This window comes from Parambassis ranga, chromosome 22, assembly GCF_900634625.1.
Source record: "Parambassis ranga chromosome 22, fParRan2.1, whole genome shotgun sequence".
Lineage (NCBI taxonomy): Eukaryota > Metazoa > Chordata > Actinopteri > Ambassidae > Parambassis > Parambassis ranga.
This window is the reverse complement of record NC_041042.1, coordinates 16387088-16402959: the sequence shown is the minus strand read 5'-3', so window position 1 is coordinate 16402959 and position 15872 is coordinate 16387088. Positions and strand designations below refer to the sequence as shown.

Here is a 15872-nt window from a genome sequence, read left to right as displayed (position 1 = left end):
ATGAAACCTGACTCTAAACAGTACTAAGATGTCCGAGAGTCTGTGGATGCATTCACTGAGGAAACGTTTGCCTTAGTTAGACGTCCCCACGGTTATTACGCTGATTATTAGCTCAGTATTGTAAGCTTTTTTATGCATTGTCCCAGAAAATAAAGAACAGATTTAGAAATGATTTAGGCACTTTGTGTAGATGTGAAACTCTTTGCTGCCTCTGACAGTTATACACCTTCTACCTTAAGTTACTTTGTGCGCTGATAAAACTGCACCACAGCCTTCTCTTGATCCTGAGTTTCGATCGAACCTCTACGCAGCCTGCGGATCTCGTTGATGGCCTCGATCCCAGACATCTTCCGGGCCTTCACCAGGTAGCAGGCCAGCATGGTGCCTGTTCTTCCATGACCGTGCATGCAGTGAACCGCCACACCCTGACGGCAAACAGCACAGTATCAATTAGCTTCAGTCGTCTGTAACACAACAACCCACATCCTGCTGCAGCGCCTGTCATCAGGCAGGCGTTTACTGTCTGTGCAAACACACATCAAAGAAACGACAGAAACTATTAATGCACCGTTGTTATTGAACCTTTTGTGAACGTTCTGAGGTTATATAATAAATTTGTTTTTCATGAATGTCAAGCCAAACGTTTTAGGTTACAGTTCTGTGGATTTGTGAGCCAGCACACAAAACCAAAACCATCCATCACACACAGCCTGTCAGCATCCGAGTGAGTATCTCACCTCCCCCTTCGAGTTGGCCTCTTCCACTATGGAGAGAAATCTATCAATCTGACTCGGAGACGGAGGAGTGAAGTCGGTTATCTTGATGTGGTGAAGCTGTAACTCCGGGCATGAGTCATGATAGGGCGGCTTCCTTTCACATAGACACACCAGGTGCTTGATGCCGTTGTCCAGCAGATACTGGTACTCACAGGTCATCCTGGGCAGTGCCAGTCCAGCCAGTTTGCCCGGCTCCACCCAGGAGAAGTTGTTTGGAGGTAAGGAGGCCATGAGAGGGAAACTGAGGAGAGGAGGCAAGGAGAGAGGAAACTACTTTACACACCAACATTCATAAACTGTTGTTTCTGTGGCAAAAACACATACACATACATAAATATGCATAAGTAAGTTTAAAGTGTGTGGCTAAGATCCGTGAGAAAATACTGAAAGTAAACCAGGAGAGGCTATTTACCGAGCTAACTAGCACACTGTACTGGCTGGGCTGGATTGTTTAGTTCACTGAGTGATTATGTTAATGACAGCAAATGTTTCAACATCATGAAGTCAGAGGCGCGGTCTGTAAAGTGGACTACAAGCCTCACCAGACTCCACCTGGACTGCTTTTAGGAAAAATAAACTAACATGGTAGCATGTAGCTTAACGTTAGCTAATGTATCAATAAAGTTTGTTGCCAACACAGCTAACGATAGCTATTAGCTTCGGTAAACTCATTCATTGCATGTCATTATTCAACATTTCATTACTTACAGTTTTACACGAAGTGGAATGAACGTTCCGCCACTTGTCAACCTGCTGCTGCTGCTAGCTTGTACACCTAGCTAGCTAAGCTAATGGCTAATTTCTACATTAACTGCTAGCTAGCAGCTCCTTTGATTCTCTTCCTAGTTATGTGCAGCACTAACAGCGCTGAAACGTTATATAACTGAGGTGGGATTAAGTCTGTTGCAATGCTAAGGTGCGGCAGCAGCAGTCAAACCACCACAGCTGTCACAATACATCAGTTCTGAGAAGGTAAGTCAGCGAACTTACTCAACGTGCTGGGAAGTTGCTCCAAGTTTCACGACAGTAGCCTAATTAAGGACGAATCACATTTCAACTCTGTATATTGTAGATATTTTACATACATATTAATCATATTAAACATATTAATCTCACTCATTAAAGCGGCCGTGATAACCTGGGAGCAATGACACACTGCAGCCAGGAAGTCCCCAGATGTGTTGGAATCGCAGCTTCCGGTGAGGTCGTGAGTTCGAATCCCACTTGGGACTGAAATGTTTACACTTCACAGCTCAGGGCTCCGTGTGTTTTTCTGTTCTTTTTTCCCCCCTACCATTTTATTATATAGTTATTAATTTATTAATATGTTTATGAATGTTAATGAATAACCCTGTCATTTTAATTTGACTTAAATATTAAGTAGCACTTGCAATACAGACAATAAATGATCTTTTCCTATAAATTTTTTTTTTTACACAAACTCCTGGAACCATTTTTACAAAACTTAAAATGCACATGTAAAGCTTTATTTTATACACTAGAGGAGATCTTAATGTTTATAAGAAAGGATATACAAATAAATATTTTCAAAAGTGAACTTTCATGTCAGGATAATCAGATTAAACTAGAAAAAACTGTTGTATACAGAATTATTTTGTATTTCTAAAGATGAATTCGAATTTGATATTTATAAATTAAACTAATAATGTTTTTTTTTTATAATTAATTAACAGAACATTTCTCCAACCAAAGCCACTGTTGACATATTTACATTTGTCCTTGTTGAGTCTGTGTTATTGTTGTTTTAATATTTCTTACTGAGGCTGCCTCTGCTTCACACACATGAAAGTTTGTCCATTTCATGCAGTAGTTAATGATACAAACACACGAACATCCGGGACTCACAGCACAGCACAGTTTACTTGCTAATCATTTTATACAAATAGTAGAAAGAGGGTTCATATCTGAAGGAGACAAACTGCATCACATGTTCCAGATAGATGTTGATACACAGAGACTGATTCTCAGAAAGGTAAATAGTCACAGAGTCAAATGTTTCAAACATCCCATTAAAAAAAGCTCTCACTAACCTTTAGGTGTAAAAAAAAAAAAGAGCAAGAGAGAGAGAGAGACTTGATAAATCACGTACAGTTATAGAAAGATATCTAGGTGAAGTGAAAGTAAACACAAAATAAACATCAACTAAAAAAAGAAAACATTCCAATAATCAGGTGGCGTCTAGTGGCGGGCGTAGTTCTGCTGTCCTCAAACCTCCACCCACCCACCAGCCCGTTAACAGAAGTCCCAAAAAGAACCACAGAATATTTTATTCACTTTTTTTATATATATCATTTTTTTTGTACACATCACAACCTGAAGACCTGGTAGGCTGACCTAGGTGGTCCATCCGGTCTCTGGGTGGTCACACTCCGCAGTGCCGTCATCCCTTATGTGTCATCTAAAAGCTCAGACCCCCGCAAACAAAGCAATCACACCCCCGCTCAGTGGTTACATGTTAGTTTAAAATGTGTGCACTCATCAGGTGCCGTTCAAGAAAAGGAGGTGGGGCAACGACCGCCGCGCCCTCCTACTAGAAGATTTCTACGTATTTTGAACGTCCTCGTTCCCCACAGGGAGCAGACTGCTGAGGGGCCATGCCGGGTTTACAGGATGGCACAGAAGAACTTCTTCTCCCTGAACGGGTTCTCCGACGCCGGCACCGGCGACAGCAGAGGGTCCTCTTTGGCATGAGCTTCACAGTATGACATTAAGTCTGCTGCTGCTTTAGACACCTGCAGTTACACAGACACACATTCATCAGTGCTGGACATGCTGCAGCTGGAAACCAGTTAGCTTAGCCAGGCTAAATGTGAAAGACTGGAGAAACCTGTGCTTTTATAGGTTCTAAGTGTTTAGTAGGAGCTTTGTAGCTTCAGATCTTTATTTGATTATTTTATTAGTTCATTTATGTTATGGATCTATAGGTGTATGAGGGGTTAGCCTAGCTTAGCATAAAGATTAAAAGCACACAGCACTGCTTGCAATAAAAAGTAGTTGAGGGGAGCAGAAAGCTACTAAACATAATAAACACTGTAAATATGTTATATTATTTCAGCATTTTTGAATTTGTAAATGTAATAAAATTCTGTTTTCATATATTGCCATTATGCTTGTGTAGTTTTCCTGCCCTGATGTCTCAGAAAGCTTCAGAACAGGACTCTTGGTCCGGCCTCCAGCCCACCTTTATCCTGTCGATGTTGGCCTCCATCTTCAGCTGCTCCACCAGCTTCCTGGCTTGTGCGATGCTGGCTGTGTTATTGCTCGCCATGGGCGCTGTCGGTCAGGTCTCGTGTGTTCTGTTTGCACAGAGGAGGAGAGAGAGAGATTCAAACATGTCAGAGCCTTCAGCTCAGAGCACTGTAACACACTGTAACAGGCAGGGAGGAGGAGGAGGGCTGTAACAGATACACTGTTTATTATCACATGCCTGTGGACACACACACAGACACACACACAACAGACACACACACACACACACACACAGCACAGACACACACACACACACACACACAGCACAGACGCACACACACACAGCACAGACACACACACAGCACAGACACACAGCACAGACGCACACACACACAGCACAGACACACACACACAGCATACAGGCATATTATTTATGGTGGCAGTTGCTAGGCAGGCCCTGACAGTGAGGGGGAGGCTGAGCGGTGGGAGGAGAGCGAGGGGGCGGCACTCTGTCCGGCCCTATGTTTAAAATAGATAAATGGATAAGAGACATTACAGGTTTCAGACGCACACACGCACTGATCAGGGAGTGATGATGGACATCACTGACACTTCTCAGACACATGAAGACACTGTGTCTGTCTCAGTCTGCTGTGAAGGACGATCAATCAATAAATTGATGCAAAAAGATTAAAATAAAGACTAAAGTGAAGCTCAGTTATCCTCACACTGCAGATTAAAAGCCTCTCTTAGCTTCAAACAAACCTTTCCCATTATGCCGTCTTATTTTCTCTAGGAAATTCATGAGAATAAAAAATTATTAAAGTTACTGTTGTTTATTTTAGGCCTAAAGTGGTGTTAACCTACACTTAAAACAAGGAACACAGGTGAAACTTTAAAGATAGAGTCTTATTGATAAAATGAAAGAAAAATATGTCTCATATTTCTTAGTATGTACATGAACATGCCGTCTATTGAAGGCCAAAATGAACTCATAAATCAGTCTTAAAGGCCGCCTCCAGCCTTTCCCTCCCTCCATCCTGATGTTTGTCCACACTGAGTACCCTGTCTGCTGTAACCTCTTCGACTGAACAGCACCGTCCTTGGAGCGTGATCAATCGCTCCCTGTAAAGCATGAATATTAAAGCCACTGCTGCAACAATTAAAAGCTCCAGGTCACAGGTTGTTGGTGTCAAAGGTGCTTGTGAACAAATGCAGCAGTGACATTTGACAATTTTAGTAATTGTGACTTATTTAATCAATCGACGGTCAAAGGTCCATTTAAGTTAGTTTATGCATTCGAAAATAAGAAAACTGACACGTACAGTATTTGACTGCTTCTACCTACAAACCAGGATGTTAACAGGCAGGGACTGAAACATTTCCTCTGACCCCAGCTGGAACATCTCTGAACAACGTCGGCACAAACCAAGTGACAGTCTGAAGAGGATTTAGGAGCTCAGCCTGCAGCTCACCGCACAGTCCTAACAGCGGGACATAAACAGGATGTTTTACTGTCCCTGCAACAGAGGGATCCTGGCTGCTCTCAGCCAGAGGAGAGCGTCACCTTGTAGGGTCTTTGTGTGTCAAAATACATCATGTGTTAAGGTGTCAGTGGAGCAGCCCAGGGTGGGGTTAAAATGGGAAGGAGTGAGGTATAGATGCAAAAAATAAAAATAGGGCAGAGAGTTACTACGAAGGCTTGATTAGACTTTGGTGTCTTTCATATCAAGGCCATAATATTGTTTCAACGCTCAGGGGAGACGTCAAAACAGGCCAGCGTGCCATCAGACTATTGATAGGGATTAGATGGCACCCTTTAAGGTTTCTGGGATGTCTGTAGAAAAGTAGGTCTGCCGTTTTTACATGAAATACTGACGTATTACAATAGCCTAGTTTAAACAAAGCTGACAGGGAGAAGTGATGGTTCCGTTAAAACGGACGGAAAATTCTGTCAGCGTGAAGGAAGGATTCAACTGTTGTTATGTTTTAAGGTTTAAGGTTTATCCAGGACTCAAACTATTTGTCTTACTCGCTACCACACAGGGTCATGGAAGCAGGAAGCTCGGTCTGTGAGTCGACACCCACCTCGTCTCGGCCATAATAATTTAAGTTATAACAAAATCCATCCACTACAGTTATCACAAGGGGGGGACTTGTCAAATCAGGTCGAAACACTTGTTTGAAGCAGGCTTCTGCTGTAAATCTGGACATTTTAACATGGGAGTGTACGGGGATTGACTCACTTTTGGAGCCAGCCCCAAGTGGTTGCAGGGTGAACTGCAAATTTAAACACTTGTGCCTGAGCTTCATATGTGAGCCGCAGAGACTGCCGCTTGTTTTTCTTGCCGGGTTAGCATAGCTGTGCTGCTCGACCTGGACATTAATGATGCTAGTCGATAGCATCATGTGTTGGTACTGATAGCATGTTTGATGCTAATTATTGCCCCGTGAGGCTTATTTATTGTATTGCAAATTAGCATACTTGTCCAAATAAAGCATGTAGCATTAGCTAGTCAAATGTGACTATCATCGAATGTGTTTAAGTGTGACATAGATGCTAACACGTGCAACTACTGACTTTAGCACACTAGTATATAATACAGAACTTTGACCATACTGCAGGGATAAAACTGTAAAAGGAGGACAATACAAATGACACAAAGGTCAAATATGGCTGCCTAAAAACTACAAAAAGGTGCCCAGCATGTTCAGCAGAGCCACTAAAGTCGCTTTCCTGCTTATTATCATTGGAGTGTGTGAAAATGCCACCCTGACATTTTGGTATCTGCAGAGGGAGGGGAGAGGAGCCGCTGACATGTAGCAGATGTCCATGCCGGAACGGCTCGTACCTCAAAGGCAACAGAACCAACAATGAACAGAGTCATGTCTGAGGTCCGTTTGGAAGCGTTGGCTTCTGTCTCAGAGCACATTTACCGGTTTGTTTTCTCTTGTATCATCCGCTCTAAAAATACCATCCTCCATGCTCCACCCGTGGTGTCAACGTGCTGATCACAGTGACATCCACTGATAAATAATGCACTCAGATGGACGCACACCTTAACCGTGTCAGCTGTTGACAGCGTTATGGGAGCTGTCAGGATCAGAATGAGGTGCCGTGGCATCAGTGGCTCCTGGTGCTGTGATGCAGAGACAGTGGCTGCTGTGTGCCTTGGTGCTTCTTCTTACCTCGTCTGCTTACTCCTCCGCTCGCTGCCAGGTCGTCCGCCTGCACTTCAGTCAGCAGTTTGTGTCGGCCACACTCTCTGCAAACAGGGAGGAAGAGATAAAACTGAGAGGTCGAGGAGGGCCGGAACCAGAATGTGCTGCACAGTTCCATTCCCACAGTCCAGATAAATCAGGCTGAGAGTCACAGCTCCACTCAACGAAGAACAGCTGATGGAGAAACACCTGACAGTCATGGGGTGGGGGGCACTGGTTAGCCTAGCTTAGCATAAAGACATGGTTACATGCTGAACGTTACGAGCACACATAATTGTATTAGATTTCAACTTCAAACCACAACAGTCGTGTTTAAGTTCAGGTCTTCGGCTTAGTTCAGGCTCAGCTAAGCTACATGAGAGTCTCTTCAGTCAACTCTTGCAATGCTTCTACGATGTCGACCTATTGCTTTACGTTGCTCGTCTGTCTCTGCTGAGCCTGACTTTCTCCGCTTTGGTTTCTTTTTTTTTCTTCTTCTTGTCCTCCGGATTCATTCTTAATGCATCTGTGACTCTGCATCTCTCGGTCCTCTGCTGCCTTTGATAAATGGGCCAATTACCCTGCATGAGCAGATCTGCAGAGGAAGGGAATTCCAGCCATCGTAAATCACGGCGCACACGACATTAAAGCGGCCGTACAGTGAGGCGTCCATTAACAAATCCTCAGCAGGAACCCTGAGTCTTTCTAAAAAAACGCTGAAAGGGTTTAAATAACAAAAAAAAGAGGGATGGAGTAGACCCAGTGTCAACACTCAGGAGTCACTGGAGCCATGAATCTACACTGTTGCACTGTGTGAAGCTGAGCAGAAGGAGCCTGTAGGTCTCACAGCATAGACAGCAAGTATGGAAAGTTTCCCTTCCCTGACACTTGACCTGCAACTTGTGATCGTGTCAGTAAAAGTTTTATTTGTTCAGAGCATGTGCTTGCATGAGGAAACATCCGCCTTGCCATTCACACTGGGAGTTTCCCAGGAAAACTGCACCACTGTCTCCTGTTGATTGTGTCTGAACAGCAGCATGAACACACCAGGAAGAATCTCTGTGCCCAGCTTTAAACTTTAAAGCCTCTAGAATCACACCACTCGTGCAAAATGTAGTTAAATCTGCAAACCTCTGGCCAGTAAAGTGCATTAATTTCCTCCTTTTATGCTGCAAAAAAGGTGCTGAATGCGATCTCCCTGTGAACTGTTAGTGTCAGCAGCAAGCAGGAGGAGACAGAAAGCGTTAAAACAGTGAGCGCAAGCAACTTTTTCTCCATCTTAATTCTTTGGAAATATTGTTCTCGGCTTCTGTGCCAGTAAATCATCCTGAGGGAGGAAAAAAAGAGGTGGGGGGGGTGCGGTGATCCATTTCTCTCCTGCGTCCCAGCCTTCTGCTTCCCATCCCTCCCTCTGTGACTGACAGGTGTTCGGCGGCAGGACTGAAACACCTCCCAGCATGCTAACACCAGAGAATCAATCTGACCCCCTCTGTCATCCTTCCCCTGCCATTTGGAGCGTTTTTGAAGCCCTTCCTCTGGGTGTTCAGGGGGTCTGTGTTCGTGACCAGGCCCTCCATAGATGTGATTATAGCTGCTGCTCCACTCTGGGTGCCGCTGACTTAAAGGGTGATTAAGCTCCACAGGAAACATCCTGGCGAGGAAAATATAATTCCTGGCCTGTCGAGAGTGACGAGCTCTCGACGTACTCCCACACATGCTGACTCTCTCTCTCTCTCCCGCTTTCTCTTTCTGTAGTGCACACCTTATTATCATGTCTCTTTTTCTTTACGCCATCCAAAGAGAGAAGTGAAGGCGGCCATGCAGGGAGTATTCTGTCCTCTGTGATGCCCAGGGTGTGAAATCAGAGCGTGGTAATTAAAAATGTGTCCCTGGCTCAGCCATCTGGACCCTGGAGAGCCAGTGATTAACCTGTGAGGGTCTGCAGGGACGCAGGAAGTAGTGCTCGCTTTAGAACGTGAGCATTAGGATACTTTAACACGGTGAAGATGGTGCTGTCAACAAACGTGTCTGTCACTTGTTGCTGTTGTTGACAATCAGAAGAATCGAAGTGGCACTCAGCATCACTTTCACTCTTATGTCAATAGGCACACATGACACGTATTTCTCTAGCTGCATGGTCTACATGGTCATCGGGTCAATTCCTGATATTTGGGTGCACTGGCCCTTTAACCTAAGGTTTAATGATAAAAACTGGGATGCTACATTGTTTATGACACTTATTGTGTTATTGTAAAACAACCACAAACACAATCCTGCTGCAGACTACCCAGAATGCACTGCTGTTATTTAAAGACATAACAGCAGCAGCATGAGAGGAAGGTTGTGACTGAGTGACTGTGTCAGAGGACAATGAGCTGCACTCTGCGATGTCACTGTGAAACAAGAGGCAGCAGAGGGCAGCTAAAGAAAGATTTACAGAGCCGTAAACTGATAGGAGAGGATACACAGGAGAGAGGAGGAGGAGGAGGAGAGAGGAGGAGGAAGAGGAGGAGGAGGAGAGAGAAGAAGAGAGGAGGAGGAGGAGAGAGAAGAAGAGAGGAGGAGGAGAGAGAAGAAGAGAGGAGGAGGAGGAGAGAGGAGGAGGAGAGAGGAGGAGGAAGAGGAGGAGGAGGAGAGAGAAGAAGAGAGGAGGAGGAGGAGAGAGAAGAAGAGAGGAGGAGGAGGAGAGAGGAGGAGGAGAGAGGAGGAGGAAGAGGAGGAGGAGGAGGAGAGAGGAGGAGGAGAGAGGAGGAGGAAGAGGAGGAGGAGGAGGAGGAGAGAGAAGAAGAGAGGAGGAGGAGAGAGGAGGAAGAGGAGGAGGAGAAGAAGAGGAGGAGGAGGAAGAGGAGGAGGAGGAGGAGCAGAAAAAGAGAGGAGGAGGAGGAGGAAGAGGAGAAGGAGAAGGAGGTAAAGAAACCTGGAAATAAAGTTTATCAGGAAGATAAAAGAGAAGAGGTGATACCTTCTTCCAGCAAGGAGAAGAAACATAAACCTGACCTCCGGAGTTATTAATGAACACAATCAAGACCATATTGACTATTGAATGTAACAAAGCACAGAACGCTGCCCTTGAACAGGAGAAAGGACACTCTGCACACAAAGACAAAGTGACGGGACACACAGTGAGATGACAGCTGAGCGTCCTTTTCTGTCTTTGACTGATGCCACTAAAATCCCTCCAATGAGCTAAACACAATCTAAGATACAATAAATAATCCAGCGATAGAACTGCTGCACCACAAACAAGCAAACAATAGGCACATGTCCACTGCAGGAACTCCACCAGGAACCTTCAAAGGAAATCACTGCAAAGACTAACTTTAGTTCTTGTGAAAGTTTTATTGGTCAAAAGTAAAAAAAAAACAGCTTTTGTGGTGTGTGCCTTGCAGTGCTGATTGGTCGGGTAGCGTCCTCATTAGCAAATGAACTCTAGGCTGTAAACAGCCATTTACAGGAACTGACCATTAATCAGCATGCTTCAGGGCACAGCTGTATAAAAATCAGCATCTCCTAACTTATCTTACATGTGGCCTGAAAGCCACAAACAAACAGCGCCTCCTTCCCTCAGTTGTACATGCAAGCGTCTGCTCCGTTATTATTCAATGTTGCTGAACTATTGGACATAAGTTGTGTCTTAATGTTTGGCCCTTTATTGAATTAGGCGTCAGCTCTGACACTTCCTCTTCCTCCGTCCCCAGATCGCTGCCTCTCGGTCAGAGCACCACCACCCATGATCACTCGATTAGCCCGGACATCTGTGCCACCCCCAGCATGCCCTGCCCATCCTACCGTCTTATCATTATGTGTGTGTGTGTGTGTGTGTACAATACACATGTGTGGTTGGGGTTAATCTAGGTCCCAGAAGGGTGGGAGGGGGGAGAGAAGGCAGTGGCCCAGGAAATGATGTATCCCCCGGGAGTCAAGGAGGCAGCAGGGAGGAGGCTTATTGCTCCAGGGAGCGCAAATGTGCTCTATTATGTTTATTAAATCAAACGATGAGGGCCTGGTGTGTTTCTCCTTTGTAACAGCAGCAAGCAAGCGGTTTCCTTTTCCCTCAGACATTTAAGGCATTTAAAGGCTTTTGATGGGCCTGTTATGTAACAGCAGTGGCGTAGAAACAAAGCCTGACACTGGCTGTCACTACAAAACACAACAAACAGCAGACTGCATGTGTTTCTAGTGTGACCAGGACGGAAAATGAACACCAGACACCAGCCAAATAATGCTCTTTGGATGTTTCTGGCTGTGAGTGAGGAGGGTTGTTTAAAATTCCTCAGCCTGCTGTGGAAGGAGAGCAGCCGTGGTGCGGAGCTTCTTCCTGTTCTATGAATCATGTGTAGAAGCGTGAGCGCAGACTGGAAGAGCTTTCAGGTGTTACCAGTTACAGTATGGCACGCTCTCCTGTTCTTTAAAGGTGCAGAGTGAGCAGGATGTGTAAGCACACTTTTCCCCTGGAATCAATCAGCCAATAACGCAGCCAGACTCCAGGGCTGCTAATAATATTACAAACATCCAGGCTTGTGTTTAGACTCTCCGAGGAGTCGGCGGCTTGGACCGGTGTGTATCTACATGTTAAGGATCTCATCCAAAACTGTCACGAACAGATAAATATGGCTCCTCATTCACATTCACAGCACTGAATGATTGACTTGCCTCCAAGGACCTGAGTCAGAAGTCCTAAAAACAACTCAAGCCCAACCAGCCTCTTTTTGACTAATATAACTCATTTCTACAGACGGACTGATATGTTTCCCTCTGACTACTTTGCAGGTAGAACCCCTGTGAGATTTGTGAGATTATGTCATTACTCAACCATCTGCTTCTAAGGACGACTTCCCAGACTTGTGTGCTGCATAGCTTCATGTGGTTAGACCTCCTCTAAGAGACTCAAAACAGCCTTTGTAGACCTCAGACTTGAGGATTTACATCAAGGTTGGCCCATCTTTTGCCCAAAAACCACGAAAACAACCCGCTGTCTCATGTTTTACCCACAAGGACTTGTTTGTGCAGACCTTGAGGATATCGGCAGTTCTGGAACATGTGAGGCTTCAGACGTGGACACACAAACATCCCTAAAGACCGTATGTGAGTTAGGACCTGGTACATTTGGTCCAGGGTCTTGACTGTCACATTATAAACTGAGGACTGAGGTCTGTCTGATGTACCACAGCATGCTCGGATGAGCTTAGAAACCAAAATCAACACTGTTATCGGCAAACAGGTGCAGCAAGTACAAAGGTCAGAGCCATCAGCCACATCCCTCCACCCCCCCCATGTGTGTTTACATCTCTGAGAGACAGGTTAGTCTGGCTCATAGTTAGAATAAGATGATCACACACAGTATTTTAGAGACTCGCTGCGCCTGAAGTGGAAGGACTGTTTTGGTTTAAAGGAGTGGAGGGGTCAAGTGTGGTCCGCCAGGCGTGGATGGCTGCTCATTTCTCCTCCCATGACTCCCTCAGCTTCTGATGTCGAACACTGATCTTTCCAACACTCCTCTGGAAGGAGCTCTGAAGGTTTGGTTGGACACTTCTGTGAGCCGCTCTTCTGGTCGAGCATCTGTCCTCGCAGCAGCTTGAGATACAGTACGAGCCGCCTGGATGGGAGTTCTTGCGTAATTCTGACTTGTACTGTGTTTGTAACACACACACACACTCGGCTGGATGACTAAATGTGAGCTGTACGTGACGACGCCTGTGTGTGATGAGAGGGAAAAACGTTTTCTTGGTTTCCCTGTGAATACACGCTGCTATCAGTCTGTGAAACATAAAAACACCCACCCCCGCTCCTCCTCATCCACCTCCTCTCCCGGCCATCTGCCTGATACAACCACTACATGGAGCTTGTGTGTGGTCGACTGCGTTCTCCTCACAGTTATGGAGGGTGAAAGGGTTGAGAGTGGCCGGAAAACCTCACGGGAAGCTTGTGGGATTCCTCTCTCTCTGCTTTCTGCCGCTCTGAATATCCGCCCTTAATTCCTCTGGCTCCATATTTGTTAAGATCTGTGGGAGGGAGGAAGAAGAAAAGGGAGGAAGGGGAGTCAACCCCCCCTCCTCCTCCTCCTCCTCCTCACACATGTATGAAAGGAGGCAATAGATGTGGAGGATATCAAGCAGCTCCCCCAGAGCGAGCAGCTTTTTAGTGATTCTTTTTAGAGGGAGGAGGGGATTCCATAAAGAAATAAACCAGCATCACTCTCACCCCTAGAACGCTGACAGAACCACAGCGTGGATATGAAGACCCCCCCCCCCCCTTCCTCCCTCCTGTTCCACACCCTGTTTTGGATGTGATTAACCCAGATGTCACCAAACATTAAAATCAACAAGCCCAGAAACACAGATCCTACCGTGGTTGCTTCCTCTGTGATGCCAAACACATCCAGTCCTGTGGAGTAGTATCCACTCGTTCTCCCTGATCCCTCTCTCTCTCTCTCTGTCACACACACACCGTCGGGCAGCCGATTACATCCACGCTCACAACACACACTCCTCTCTCTCTCTCTCTCTCTCTCTCTCTACTCCAGCTGAGATCCTCCCTGCCTCCCTACTCGCTGCTGCTGCTCTGAGTCTCCACCCTTCAGCCGAATGCTCAGGCTGCAAGAAACGACCCTCCCTCCCTCTTTTGTGCGTCTCTTCATTTCTGCTGTTAGGACACACACTTCCTCAGCCTCCCAGAGCTCCACAGGAAGAGCTTTCACTGTCTCCCTAAACAGCAGGACAGTAAACAAATGCATACCAGGACAGCTGACAGTCTGGATGAGTACACATGCTGCTGCTCCGTGCACAAAAAGAAACAAGTCAACAACTACGTCCTGTATTACTCACACGTGCCCGCCCAGAGAGGAAGCTTTTAATCTTCAGTGAAGCCGTCGAAGATTAAAACAGAAAAACAGAAAGATTCCTGCAGCAGCTTTTCAACAGAGCTGCTGCAACAACAAACAAACACAGTGCTGAGCAGCATCTGAACAGGGAGTCTGCTGCACACACAGGATGCACTTAATGAGGACCAGATCAGTGTGATAACGTACGATGTATGTGTGTTAGAGGAGGGGGGGGGGGTACCTCAAAAAAACAAAAAACTTTTCCGGTTGTGAGAACTGTTATGATGCGTCTGCTCTCACACATGATAACGCCTGCAGGTTAACTCCAACTTCTCCCTACTGTCTGAACGCCACGTTCTCTGTGAGTCACTTTTTCCTCTGCTCCATTCATGCAGACAGTATTCTCTGTGAAGCTTACAGTAGCAGTGCACGTCCAAGAGGAAGAGGAGGAGGAGGAGGAGGAAGATGGAGAATTAGTGAGTCACAGTTCCTGTGAAGGCAGAAGAAGGAAGTCTCTGCCAACCAGGATCCGGGTGATCACAGGGAAAGCCCGTCCCACCCATGTTAATCTGATTTAATTTAAAGTCAAATAAGAGTTAATAATCAAGTTAATTATGTTGCGTTGAGATCAACTTTTTGCCCATTAATTTAATAATAATAATGCATTGGTCTTATATTTTCTGCTCTGTTGGGCAGGCACTCAAAGCGCTTACATTGAGATGCATTATTCTTTCACACCACATTCACACAGCGGCAGTGGTAAGCTACCAGTGGTAGCCACAGCTCCCCAGGGGGAGACTGACGGAGACGTGGCTGCCAAGGTGCGCCTACGGCCTCTCCGACCACCGCCGATCCATTCATACGCATTCATACACCAGTGAGTACACTGGAGGCAATGCGGGTAAAGTGCCTTGCCCAAGGACACACAACAATGACCAGGGAGGAGCTGGGGTCGAACCGATGACCTTCCGGTTATTGGACAACCCTGCTCTACCACTGAGCCACTGCTGCCCTAATCTAATAATTTAGCATTCATTAATTCTCCAGGTACTCAGGCCTCCTCCCACATTCTTGTTGTTAGGTTAACTGGTGACAGGTGTGAGTGTGAGAGTGAATGGTTGCTTGTCTGTGTGTGGTGCCCTGTGATGGGTTAGGGTTAGGGTTAGGGTTAGGGTGATGCCCTGTGATGGGCCGGCGCCCTGTCCAGGGTGTACCCCACCTCTTACACATAGATAACTGGGATAGGCTCCAGGATGGGGGGCTGTGAATGAGACACATCCACAAATGATCTGTCATCTTTCTTATTTTACTCACATTGCTGAAGTGTTTGCACGGTCGGCCTCTCTGGGACGCTCTGCATCCTGTCATGTTAGTGACCTGCTGCTAATTAACCTAATTAGCTGTGAGATGTCCCACCAGGTGTTTTAGCGTTAGATAGCGTCTTCCAGTCTTCTGCTGCTCTCATGTTGCTGGCAGTACTCTAACAGGAGTGACAGTGACTTTTAATCTTTATTCAGACTCAGGAGCTGTACCTTTAGCTCCATCTGTTTTCATCTATTAGCTTAGCTTAGCTTTGTGCTCATGAGCTTGTTGAGCATCAGTAACAGTGACTCTGCTCCCTCCATCACTGGAGGGGAGATAAATCCTGAGAGTTGTTTATGTGTAATCTGATTACTATGTTTTATTATCGGCTCTGGAGGATCATCGCTGAACCTTTTGGTGTCAGTGAAGCTGTTTAGGTTAATAGGCTGGTTTAAGAAGTGCTGTTAATCCATCTGTGAGGGGACAGCGGCAGATGTGGTGACGTTATTTCACCAACACGGCTTTTTATTTACTGCAGGTTAATAATAATGTTAATGATAAAA

General features: G+C 45.8%; 2 protein-coding genes and 1 long non-coding RNA gene across 6 annotated transcripts; 1 reads left to right on the top strand and 2 right to left on the bottom strand.

Annotated features, from left to right (window-relative positions):
• Positions 1-118: 118 nt before the first annotated feature.
• On the bottom strand, positions 119-1980 carry dusp23b (dual specificity phosphatase 23b). Of its 2 annotated transcripts, XM_028395186.1 has the most exons (4): positions 1893-1980; positions 1767-1807; positions 738-1017; positions 119-425 (listed from the first exon to the last, which is right to left on the bottom strand). In XM_028395186.1, exons 3-4 carry the CDS (start codon positions 1005-1007, stop codon positions 240-242), a joined length of 456 nt encoding a protein of 151 aa, XP_028250987.1. In that variant the 5' UTR covers positions 1008-1017; positions 1767-1807; positions 1893-1980; the 3' UTR covers positions 119-239. The 2 variants fall into 2 exon arrangements, with proteins under 2 accessions (XP_028250987.1, XP_028250986.1); XM_028395185.1 differs by lacking the exons at positions 1767-1807; positions 1893-1980 and adding an exon at positions 1485-1723.
• Positions 1715-3442, top strand: LOC114427264 (uncharacterized). The gene is made up of 3 exons (XR_003669451.1): positions 1715-1748; positions 1902-1975; positions 3371-3442. It is a non-coding gene; the product is annotated as an uncharacterized LOC114427264 (long non-coding RNA).
• On the bottom strand, positions 2639-13748 carry LOC114427262 (guanine nucleotide-binding protein G(I)/G(S)/G(O) subunit gamma-2). 3 transcript variants are annotated; one of them, XM_028395187.1, is made up of 4 exons: positions 13534-13748; positions 7176-7252; positions 3979-4097; positions 2639-3529 (listed from the first exon to the last, which is right to left on the bottom strand). In XM_028395187.1, exons 3-4 carry the CDS (start codon positions 4063-4065, stop codon positions 3401-3403), a joined length of 216 nt encoding a protein of 71 aa, XP_028250988.1. In that variant the 5' UTR covers positions 4066-4097; positions 7176-7252; positions 13534-13748; the 3' UTR covers positions 2639-3400. The 3 variants fall into 3 exon arrangements, with proteins under 3 accessions (XP_028250988.1, XP_028250989.1, XP_028250990.1); XM_028395188.1 differs by having other exon boundaries at positions 3979-4093; XM_028395189.1 differs by lacking the exon at positions 7176-7252 and having other exon boundaries at positions 3979-4093.
• Between the last annotated feature and the right edge of the window lie 2124 nt (positions 13749-15872).

Excerpts from the sequence above, each read along its gene's own strand:
- dusp23b (XM_028395186.1), bottom strand. The coding sequence starts at position 1,007 with ATGGCCTCCTTACCTCCAAACAACTTCTCCTGGGTGGAGCCGGGCAAA. Across the intron at positions 426-737 it reads AGGCCAACTCGAAGGGGGAG|GGTGTGGCGGTTCACTGCAT; the intron begins GTGAGATACTCA and ends GTTTGCCGTCAG.
- LOC114427262 (XM_028395187.1), bottom strand. The coding sequence starts at position 4,065 with ATGGCGAGCAATAACACAGCCAGCATCGCACAAGCCAGGAAGCTGGTG. Across the intron at positions 3,530-3,978 it reads CCAACATCGACAGGATAAAG|GTGTCTAAAGCAGCAGCAGA; the intron begins GTGGGCTGGAGG and ends GTGTAACTGCAG.